The sequence below is a fragment of the Alosa sapidissima genome, chromosome 6 (assembly GCF_018492685.1).
Source record: "Alosa sapidissima isolate fAloSap1 chromosome 6, fAloSap1.pri, whole genome shotgun sequence".
In the NCBI taxonomy this organism is placed as follows: domain Eukaryota; kingdom Metazoa; phylum Chordata; class Actinopteri; order Clupeiformes; family Clupeidae; genus Alosa; species Alosa sapidissima.
This window is the reverse complement of record NC_055962.1, coordinates 5,929,000-5,940,332: the sequence shown is the minus strand read 5'-3', so window position 1 is coordinate 5,940,332 and position 11,333 is coordinate 5,929,000. Positions and strand designations below refer to the sequence as shown.

Here is an 11,333-nt window from a genome sequence, read left to right as displayed (position 1 = left end):
GACATGGAGAAAAGAGGGCATCGAACAGGAAAGAAAGAGCCTCCTCAGCTATGTAGACAGGCAGGTCAAAGGCACGACTACCTGAAAGACAGGTATTATTGTCTTCATTTTCTTCCTTCTCACAGGCAGTTGGGTTACCACTAGAATGGAATGGAAATCTCTACATAATTCTTATTCCACATGCACTTATTTTCTGTGACATTACTTCCATGGTATTACTGACATACCCTATTTCTCACTTGTGTTTTATTTATTTATTCAATTAATTTTCACAACCACTAGCGATGGAGGTTTCAGCTGACTTCAACTCGGCTGACTCCTTCCGTGTCGACACACCGTCATGTTTATGTGGACAGGGGCCATTTTGCAGCTCTTAAACTACTTACATGTAAAATGGTGGGGGATCCTCAGGGGTTGTTAAGTGGCAAGCAAGGTGTTAGAAAACAGAATTCATTTTCTGCCTGGTAAAATTTAACAGCCCACTGGTCCTGTTCCTCAGATAGAGGTTATGAACCACTAAGAATCTTTTACTATCCCCCAGTTTCCCTCTCAGTGGAGAGGAACCTGTATAAATATGAGGATTCTGGTTGGGGGGGTGCGCAGGGGGTGGGGGGTTTCTGGAAATCTCTTCCTCCAACCTATAGGTTCCCATTATCTCTGTTGATTCCCCATAAAATACGTCCTTGATATCACATGCACAAGGTCTGCTTGCACACTCTAAAAGGTCAACCTGAGCCAGGGTAATTTATTGTTCGTTTTTTTTCTTGGTATTTTTACGGACACAACATAATTCATGATTTTACTTCTGAGTACTAAGTGTAAATTTGAGCATACATTGTCTTACAATACCAGCTCAAAAGAAAACAACCATTGAACAACAGCGGAGGCTTCATTTGTTTTTGTGTCGTATCCCGGTATTATTTCTGACCACAAGATGGCATTATAACACAGTAGTTGGCACCAAACTGCATGCCGGTAAGATTCAGAGCCCAGTTCTAAAACTAGACTCATTTGACTTCAGATAAATTAAATTACTGCGTAACTGAAAATGATTTCAGCATGTTCATCAGATTGATTAAATGGTCTGAAATACAGACATGGGACTCCACATTTAGGTGGTTTGTATGATTTGTGAGTGTGGGCCAAAAGGTCATGATTATTGACCAAGGTGTTAACCTCATGGTTGATGCCTCATTTTTCAATTGATCATCACGACCAAAATGTTTAGCATACAGATATCCCAAAGGTAATATAAATGTAATATGTCTCAGATGATGCACCCATTCTTCAAAGTATAACTTCAAAGCCTTCATCTTTGAATGACTAAATTCACGATTTATTTCGATCTAAATTAAATCAAAGCAAGAAAATTAAACATCTAGAGACATGTAACTCTTTCTTCAAAAGTCTTTAATGATCCATTATTACACTTGGCAGTTTCTTTCTGGAACACAGTCTTGTGACATACACACAGACAAGTGGCCGCACGTAAGCATTTCATTGTGATTGATAAGACAACAGTGTTCCTCATTGTGACCAGCCTAGTTCCCTCACAGTGCATCCATGCCAATTCCACCATTCTTGTAAACCCTGCGCTTATTTTGAATACAGATGTCGCGGCTGAATGAACAAACCCACTGTAGTCATGCAATACTGTAGATTAAGTATCTAAATGTTCCCATTACATTGGAGCGACAATTGGAACAAAGAGATCCTTACAGCTTGTTGGCATACATATGGCAGGTTCTCATAGGCCTACATATGCCAAACTAATCGTGGTATATAAGATGCGGATATATTAGATGTAAGATGGGAGTTTGGGATGGTATGAATAACGAGTAATGATATTTGGGAGAAAAATATGGAAGACTGGCACCCTTGACGCCTGCACCATAATAAAATTTGCTTTGTATGCCAATTGGCTTTCTATCACTATGTGCAGATTAGACAATATGACTAGAATTTAGGGAAAAGAAAGACATTATGTTTTCTCCAGGTTGATTTTACCACTGCTTAGTGCCCCCTCTCTTAGTGCCTATCAACAGACTAGAAATCATGCAAACTACTACAAATAACAAGTGATCCCATTGGAAATGCATTAGTGTCTTTAACTCATTCTATAATCAATGTGGTTGTGGTTAATTAAAGACGAGGCTGTAGAGGGCTATGGGGCGCTCTTTCAATGGGCCTCTGATTACTGATCACGGCCTTCACTGGCCACGGGGAGGAGGAGGGGGGAGAAGGATTGCGTTGTGGGAAGAAATCTCGATGGAAGAAGGGGAATATCTTTGGGGCTGGGCCGCACGCGCTCAGATCAGGGCGTTCTTCTCCTCCATGTCGGAGCCGCGGCGAAACGAGCGACCCAGCAGCAGCTCTTTCTCCTGGACCAGGCTGTCGAGGAGGTCCTGTTGGCGGTGGTTGTGGTAGACCTTCAGGAAGGCCAGCACGGTGATGCCCAGCCATGTCAGCCAGGCTGACCACAAGCCGAACTACAAAACAGAGAAAATAAATGGATGCACTCAAAGATATAAACAAAATGAGATATTATACACATAAAACATTGCAAATTATGGGCCTACTCATTTGTGCAGAATATTCTTCAGACTATTTATCATCATATTGTAATGGATATGAAGGATTGTACACTACTGCACATCTCATTTAAATCTCTACTACAGGCTTTATATGTGCTGGAGAAAAACCCTTGTGCCAAAATGCCAATGCCAAAAGACGATTGACTATGCTGTCCTTTGAATTTAAATGAAAATAAAATGCCAACCATTGTTTACCTCTGTCACTCTGGGTATATCAGTATTTGTACAGTTTGTACATCCACAACCTGTAGATTGTTTCAGAGACCACCAGAGGGCGAGGGGCTCTACTCTAGGCCTTCGTAGTTACCAGCTGTAAGTGTATGCTGGCTAACTGAACACTCACCTGTTCCTAATCCACAATCACCCCACTGTGTGAGATGTTTTTTTGGAGATAAGGTAACTGATGTGTCCTTTGTAGAAAACAGCTTAGTGACCCTTTCGCTTTCCTAAGAGTTTGCTTCCTGGAGATTGATGTTGACACTTGGATCTGACTTCCTTGGCTTGGACTTGTGAATTATACCTTCCTGTTACTTTAAACAATACTCTTTGTGCGTTAGATCAAATTTAATTCATTCCTTCTTCTTGTGGTTCGGGATGGATTTCATATCTGATAACTCTCCAAAGAACTGTACAATACTGTCTGTGCCGGGATGAGCAGTATCAGCATTCCAATGTAACACTTAAATGGAGAACTCAATCACATCTTGTGCTGTATAGCGGCTTACTTGTGCGATGGCAAACTGGTCGTAGAAGGAGGAGTTGTCCAAACCCAGTTCCAGATCAGTGTCCTGCAGATCCTCACAGCTGCACAGAAGTGAAATACAAAGTAACTCTACAGTGTTCAGGTTACATTACATTACAGTCAATTACAGACCAATGAAGCCGAATTAATTCATTAGAATATGCATGCATATAGTGTGCATTTATAATTAATATTGGAGCAATATAAGAATGTGCTGTCCTGCTTTCTTCCAATAAGACATGCATTACATATTGTCACATAATCCGACATGGTCAGCTATTAAGCATGTTGAAGGATCTCATAAGGATTCCTTCTGAAATGAGGCTCTGGGTCATGCTCAGAGATGTTTTACAAGGCAAAAAGAGACGAAGAGTGGAATAAGCTCTGAACAACAGAAAAAGTACCAAGACCACGTCCAGTCAACAGATGTAGATGACATTCAGTGTTCAACGCATTCATTTACAGTCTGTGTTTATTTATAAACAACCTATATCACAGTACAAATATAGTACTGCAAAATATTTTGTGTAAACACACAAAGCATCAGCTGGAAATATATGATTACTGTATACTGTGGCCTACTGCTGTATGCCTACTGTGTTTCTGTCTTGTGCCTGCATTGAGGTTGTACAGTGCTGTAAGGGGTTGTATTGAGAACACAACCCACCTGCTTGGCATAGCTCCATTCTCAGTGATAGCATCACACCAGGAGCTGAAGCCCACACTTGAAATGGTGCTGGCCACAAACACTACAAACACCACCAGTGAGCTGAGCAGCAGGTTGAGGAAAGCATGAAAGAAAGAACTGAGGAAGAAAAACAGGCTACAATTAGTTAGGTTTAATTACTTAGGCTACTGGCATGATCATCATCACCCTTAGGGTTACATTAGCTAGTTCTGCTCATATCCTCTTGAATTCCCCCATGGGGATCAATAAAGTATCTATCTATCTATCTATCTATCGATTCTCAGCCTTAAAATAGGCAATAGGTCAAACCATTGGGAACCCAAAGATGAAAATAGGTTGATTGGATACATTTCATTACTGTTATGTGACATATCGTTTTTTCACGTGAAAATAACATCCTGGAAGGGAACGTAGGACATGGCAGGATATGTAAATCGTGTTGGCTACAGCATCTGCTCAACATGGACATCCCAATCTGCTCCCTATAAATAGCCTCATCAATAGCCTAACTTTAACGACATTTCGTATTTCATGTCAAGTCACTCACTCATCCTGGCCTTTGCAGAGGAAGAACAGGGTTCGCCATGCCTGCACCGCAGATAGAATGAGCGAAACGATGCCGACGAATGTGATGAAACGGCAGGATGTCTCCGGACCCCATTCCTCCACCATGAACCGCTGCTTTCCCACCGTCATATTCTCGTTCTGCCACATTCCCTGAGTGAACAGCAGGCATTTTCCATGAAAGTCATCGCCGTTTTCCGAGAGAGGCACAACGGCAATGAAGCCAAAAAGGAATGCCAAAAAATAGAGGATGCACTGGCCAAAGAGAAAATTGTCAAGGGCCATCTCTCCTCCATTTATTGCCAAACACAAGAGCGCATGCGCGATATAAAAAAGCTGGAAACAGCACCAACATCCCTCTACATCCACAAGCGACTGTATTACTGTAAGCACCCGATTTCGCAAATAAATAAATAATAATAAAAAACATTCTTCTAATTTCTAAAAATAAAAGTAGGCTATAATTTTCATTTGATGTTCTACCGTAATTATTTTGCATCTGTAGGCTACAGTAGGCTAGCCTAGGTTGACTAATTTAATGGCTGTATGTCGATCTCCTTAAACTAGGCCTATTAAACATACCCCCGTAGCCAAACCAATCTAAATTATTCCTTGATTTCTTCATTTAAAGTTTATTTAATGAGGACATCTGTGGTTTTGACCTAAACATTCAGTCTGAGAGGCTGAGCGATTGGCCTACATTTAAAGGTAGGTTTCCAATCAAAATGTACATGTTTCATATAGCCTACACAACTGTCCACTTTCGTTTTTAAAATGTCTTATTCTATATCTTATCTTTTTATTTAAATTAGTTCCATCATGCATCAAATGTGAACTAAACTGAAACGTGTTTGTTTGTGTTTGCCTATCGTGCCCCCTGCTGTCGACCCCAGACGCCTGCATCAAAATCTGTTGTCAGTTTTTTTTTTTACTTGACCTAAAATACAGGAGTACTTGCTTTTAAAAATACTAAGAAGGCCACTCAAATCTAGTGGAGTAAAAGTCACACATTTCTAAAACTTCACTTTCCACCCCTGGCTGTGAGGCATTGCTATTACACATGACAAGGGATGAAATCTAGTTTACTGTTATACACTGCCGTTCAAAGAGTGAACTCTCCAAACACAGGTTATGGCAAGGCATCACAAACTGTGTGATAGTCTGTCTTCAAGATTCCCTTTATCCTGCTTAAATATCCCACCTTATTACCACCAAAGCACCCCCTGACTCATACACTTCCTCCATGTTTGAGAGATGGAGTCAAACATTCCTCCAGCATTTGGTCTGGTCTGGCCATTTGGAATATTCTTCTTTAAGATTCTGAACACCTTTGGTTTGTTTGTCCATAACACTTTTTTCCACTCTCCCTCTGTCAGCTATCTGCTGTTGCCCACCTTTTGCCCGTCTGAGATTTTGCTTTTTCTTTACAACTCTGTCAAGAAGCCATACATCCTGAGGTCACCTCTTCTGTTAATGTTGACATTGCCGTTGTGCAGGTAGCCTACTATTGACTGAAGCTGCCAGTTTAGGACCTCTGAGGCATCTGTTTCTCAAACTGGACACTCTAATATATTTGTCCTCTTGTTCAGTTGTGCACTCCACTCTCTATTCTGGTTAAAGCCCTGATAAAGATATTAGGTCATTTCTATCCACATAGCAGACAGGTATGTCCAAGAATATGATTTACTAAAGCATAACACAGTGCTTTAATGTTTCTTTAGATACACGGTGAATGGAATTTCTATGAAGTGATTCTCAACATGAAGAACAATTTCAGAAACAGTTTTTAGTTATCCCTGTATGCTACTGCAAATTAAACCAAAATCGTTGCATGCCCTGTCCACAGAGTGTGCACATTAGGAATGACCATATGTGCCCTGTCTTGTCTAATCCGTACACACGCATCTCTTTGGCCAGACAATGGCAACACAGCTGGGCACAATGCCAGTTGACCTTGTCTCCTGCATCCCCGTCTAATACTGTACCTGTAGTAGACCTATCGCACGAGATCTACCATGGAAACGGTGCTGGGCAAACCTGGTAGATTAATGACTGTAAAAATCCACAGACTATATATAGATAGATCATAGATAGATATACTTTATTGATCCTAAAATGGAATTTGGAGTGTTGCAGAAGCTATTTATAATAATCACAAAGATGTATCTTTTGCATGCACATAACATGTGAGGTAAAGGAAACACTTACAATAGGCAACATAAAACTATTATACTATTTGAAAATAAAATAAAAGGCCACATGAAGACACATAAATATAACATTGCACCAACTGAAATCACATGATAGATTGACTTTGTGCACTGATGGTAATACATATTCTGAATTTACTAAAAACATATAGGCCTACACTGCCATTCAAAAGTTTGGTGTCACTCATTTCCTTGTTTTGGAGGGGAAACTACTAAGGAAGAGAGAAAAGGGGTGCCTGAATCCCCAGTTGTGATTGGTCCAGTGACAGAGGGCGTGTTTTACTAATTCTGTGAGATAAAGAGATTAGATAGAGTGTTAGAGAGTGATAGCAGGACGAGGAGCCCTCTCTGGCATCATCATCCATTCTTTTCATTGAAAAATGGCGTTTGCGGAAATATTTCAGAGATGTCTCACAAATACAGATAACTGGACTTAAATCCCTCCTGTATCGGACCATGTGACCACAATACAAGAACAGGTAAGGGCCTGGTTGGTCGCAACTTGACTAGACAAGCTTGACTAGCGGTATTGAGTAAGCAGTAAGATTTCTGTGGTATGGCTAACTTATTATCTTATTTCTATCCTCTCTCTATCTTATTATCTAACGTTATGGAAACATTGAACCATGCACCAGGTATAACCACTAAAATCCCACATGGGATTATGATTTTAATAATATGAACATTAGATTATGTATAAACCTCACCTCAGTATTTATTTAGTTGTCAGTAAATGTTGCTTTATGTTATTTGAAAATAAGCGTTGTTGGTCCATGCAATTGAATTTAGCAACATATGTGGTGTAGTAATCCTGGATCTTTCTAGTGTTACAACAGTTAAACTACTAGGTTGTTACTCCAAGGTCATAAGTTCATGACCAGGGGCTCCAGTACAAATAGTCTTATTATTTGTTATTGAACACACCCCTGAATGTCTCAGTAAATGTTTTTCTCCATCTTGATTTCAGGACTTGTTGTCGTTTTGCTGCTACGGCCAACATCTTGCCTGTGTAAAAATACCCCAGGACTAAGCCTCTTATGAGGTTCTCTAAAAAACATCTCTCCCCTTCCCCCATCCCCTTTCCTGTCCCTAACTGATCAAAATCCCTGAACCATCTCCTTCCTTCAACTTTGACCTCTCTCCCCATCCCTGGGTGCTTCAGGGGACAAGAGTAGTTTTTTTGTGATCTTTCCCCCCCTCTCCTTCCTAAACAAGATGGCTGTCCTCAAGGTCACATTCACCAAGACCAAGCGTGACAAGCTGGCACAGGTGCTCTGGGTGCTGAACTGGGTGTCGGTGATCACAGGTGTCACCCTGTTCAGCCTGGGACTCTTCCTGAAGGTGGAGATCCTCAAACGGCAGGAGGTGATGTCCGACGACATCCACCCCGTCCCCAACATGCTGATAGGCGTGGGCCTGGCCGCGTGCGGCATCAACTTCCTGGGCGGCAAAATCTGCTACGACTGCGTGGACACGACCAAGTTCCTGCGCTGGAAGCTCATCATGCTCCCCTACATCATCTGCACGTTCTTCTTCACGTTCTGCATCCTGGTAGGGGCGCTCATGTGTTGCTTCATGCATCATGAGTTGGAGAGATCCCTCTACCTGGGGTTGCATAACGCTATGCGCTACTACAAGGACACGGACATACCCGGGAGGTGCTACCTGAAGCGCACCGTTGACATGCTGCAGCTCCAGTTTCAGTGCTGCGGAAATGGGGGCTACCGTGACTGGTTCAATGTACAGTGGATCAGCAACCGCTACCTGGACATGAGCAAGAGTGAGGTGGTTGAGTAAGTTGACGAAAACAACAACACCCATAATCCTTTGGGCAAAAGTCTTAGGTCATGAGGACAGATGGCTATTTTGGCTGGATGTCTGAAAACATTTACTGAAGGACTACTTCATAATCTACAATCACTTCTGTTGGTACCTGTGATAACAATCTTATGAATTATGACAGTCCTTGTATAAGGGATATATTTAGACCTACAGTGTCTGTTCCATTTACTATAAATTCAAGCAGAAACATTTTAAATTGGTCTCAAGCTTTGTTGTGTAACTTAGTGGATTGCATGAAGATATTTTATAGAATATGAAAAACATAACGATACAAAAGGTTCTTCATGGAGAATGAGCAAATCAGTTATTTCACCTAAATTTGTTATTCATTGAGTGTTATTTATAATTAAATCATGCTCTAGTTTTAAAAATGACTGACTGTCTCAAACAAAACCGACAGCCTGGCCTTTTAGCAATTCACCTTTGAAGCTCTTTTCATTCTCCTTTTCATTCAGTCTCCTCTCTGTCTCTCTTTCTCCTTACCTGTGCCATGCACACTGTGCACTGTTGCCCCTCCATCCTCTAGCCGCCTGAGGAACAACATCCAGGGGAAGTACCTGATGGACAGCGTCCCCTTCAGCTGCTGTAACACGTTCTCGCCGCGGCCCTGCATCCAACACCACGTCACCAACAACTCGGCCCACCACAACTACGACTACCAGACGGAGGAACTCAACCTGTGGCAGAGGGGCTGCCGTCAGGCCCTGCTGGAGTACTACACCAACATTATGCAGTCCATCGCCATCATCGTCATCACCATCTGGCTCTTCGAGGTGCTTGTCAACTCTCCTGTAGGAAGCTACTGAAGATAGATGTCTTAATTCATTTAACTTCTAGGGTTTTATTGAAAACTGAATGAGTAAATTGTGTAAGGGTGTCTGTAGTTTATGTTTTAGATCATTATTGTAGATTACTGAATACTATGTTTAAAGTTACCCATTATTATAGCCTATATGGTTTGTATTTTACATATAAAAATCCTACATAATACTTTAAGATTATAATCTCTTATGGCATTATAAACTGTCAAAGTGAACGCAATAAACACCTGCATGTTCTGTTTTGAAACTAATACTGGGAAGTGAATGTTTCTTGGGTCTTAACCAAGTCATCTGTGTTCTTCATACCTCCCAGCTTTTTGTTCTCACGGGGGTCCGCTACCTCCAGACGGCAATGGAGAACGTTGTGCAGCTTGGGGACCCCGACTCTGAATCTGACGGTTGGATCCTGGAAAACAGTCTGTCAGAAACAGCTCGCTATAACTTCAACATAATCAAGAATCTAGGCAAATGCTGCCACGTTGGGGACGACCCAAATATTGACGTGCCCAGCACTGACCCTGGACAGAATATTCAGGAGACAGGGCCCTCAAGGCAGATACCCCTCCCAAAATGAGCCATTTGGGTAAAAGATTAAAGTATGTGGACCTGTCATTTGGCAGTAAGACCATGGAGAAAAATGGAGTCGTCACTGCAACCATCATGAACATTTCCTTTTCATTTCTGCAGCTAACGCAGGGAGGAGTCACAGCATTGAAGAATTGCAGCTGCCTTTTATATTACATTACATTGGTGTCTACTTTATCTTGACAAGGGAGAGAGAAAGAGTTGTATGGTCTGTTAGAAGCGAAAGCATTTCATATTCTGTACATTCGACTCAATCACTTGCCTGAACTTTATCGTTTTGCCTGTAATTGAATTGATCACAAACAAGTGCGTCTAAAAGGAACACTTGGCAAGGTACTGTAGAAGTAAGTCACGTTACTTTCACTCGTGCCTCCGCTCCTGAAAGATTCACAGGGCATCCTTAAAGACAATCATAAGAGAGTACTCTTCCTCAGAACATACTCAATGTAACTTTTCTTAAAAATCGGCTTTCTTTCTCTGTGCCTTTGAGTACAAAGAGATACTACCATAATATTATATCATAGAATATATTGTTCACTATCAACACAATTCATCTTTTACTGTATTAACCATTCATACAGATTTGCTCTGTAATTATAAAGTACAACAGGTTATATTTTTTTCTGAATAAAAGATCATCAAATACACAAAATACTGAGTTGTTTTTAAATTTGGATATTTTAAAGCCTTGCTTCTGTTATGTTTTGACTTTGCCGCTTATTATCAAGGGTAGCCTACTTGGAAAGAAAGTAAGAAGATAATTTTATGCTATATTTTTGTGAAATCACGACTATGAAGGCTAGGGTAAGTTTAATTAAGTATTCAACATAATTAAACTTACCCTAGCTACGGTTCACTAAGAGGTGCAACTTAGTGTTATTACAATTGAACATCACATCAGCATTAATAAAGTCACAATGACTTGGACTGTGTTTACCTAAGTTATTGGTGTAGATTATACCAAACATTGTATGTTCCCTGGGTCAAGAAAAGTCTTAATTCAAACTGAAACTGATATCTTATATGCTTCTTTTGTATTATCTGTATCAAAAACATGTCTTGCAATTGTCTTGTACATTCTTTTTTATGAGATCCCTTAAATAACTATACTAGATATGCATAAATAAAGAACTGAAATCGTAACATCAAGACATAAATATATTCAATAATATTCACACTGTAGTACATTTATGATGAGTGATGAGTATGGTTTCTTTTCATTTAGTCTATATATGGCATAACTCCAACTAAACCATAAGTGTCAAACTAGAAATACAACCCTCCCTT

At 40.6% G+C, this 11,333-nt stretch overlaps 2 protein-coding genes across 2 annotated transcripts; one reads left to right on the top strand and one right to left on the bottom strand.

The window, feature by feature from the left end:
• Nucleotides 1–1,389: 1,389 nt before the first annotated feature.
• Nucleotides 1,390–4,900, bottom strand: tmem179aa (transmembrane protein 179a, genome duplicate A). Its single transcript, XM_042094498.1, has 4 exons — nucleotides 4,572–4,900; nucleotides 4,004–4,141; nucleotides 3,320–3,398; nucleotides 1,390–2,489 (listed from the first exon to the last, which is right to left on the bottom strand). The coding sequence occupies exons 1-4, from the start codon at nucleotides 4,871–4,873 to the stop codon at nucleotides 2,310–2,312; spliced, it is 699 nt and encodes a 232-aa protein (XP_041950432.1). The 5' UTR covers nucleotides 4,874–4,900; the 3' UTR covers nucleotides 1,390–2,309.
• Nucleotides 4,901–7,057: 2,157 nt separating this feature from the next.
• Nucleotides 7,058–10,374, top strand: prph2lb (peripherin 2-like b). Its single transcript, XM_042094495.1, has 4 exons — nucleotides 7,058–7,277; nucleotides 7,766–8,591; nucleotides 9,167–9,413; nucleotides 9,775–10,374. Exons 2-4 carry the CDS (start codon nucleotides 8,014–8,016, stop codon nucleotides 10,033–10,035), a joined length of 1,086 nt encoding a protein of 361 aa, XP_041950429.1. The 5' UTR covers nucleotides 7,058–7,277; nucleotides 7,766–8,013; the 3' UTR covers nucleotides 10,036–10,374.
• Nucleotides 10,375–11,333: the final 959 nt, after the last annotated feature.

Bases quoted from the DNA above. Each gene is read 5' to 3' on its own strand.
- tmem179aa (XM_042094498.1), bottom strand. From the start codon at position 4,873: ATGGCCCTTGACAATTTTCTCTTTGGCCAGTGCATCCTCTATTTTTTG. The intron at 4,142-4,571 runs GTGAGTGACTTG...TTTCTTCCTCAG, and splicing joins CTCTGCAAAGGCCAGGATGA to TTCTTTCTTTCATGCTTTCC. The intron at 2,490-3,319 runs GTAAGCCGCTAT...TCTGTTTTGTAG, and splicing joins ACCAGTTTGCCATCGCACAA to TTCGGCTTGTGGTCAGCCTG.
- prph2lb (XM_042094495.1), top strand. From the start codon at position 8,014: ATGGCTGTCCTCAAGGTCACATTCACCAAGACCAAGCGTGACAAGCTG. The intron at 8,592-9,166 runs GTAAGTTGACGA...TCCATCCTCTAG, and splicing joins AGCAAGAGTGAGGTGGTTGA to CCGCCTGAGGAACAACATCC. The intron at 9,414-9,774 runs GTGCTTGTCAAC...CATACCTCCCAG, and splicing joins TCACCATCTGGCTCTTCGAG to CTTTTTGTTCTCACGGGGGT.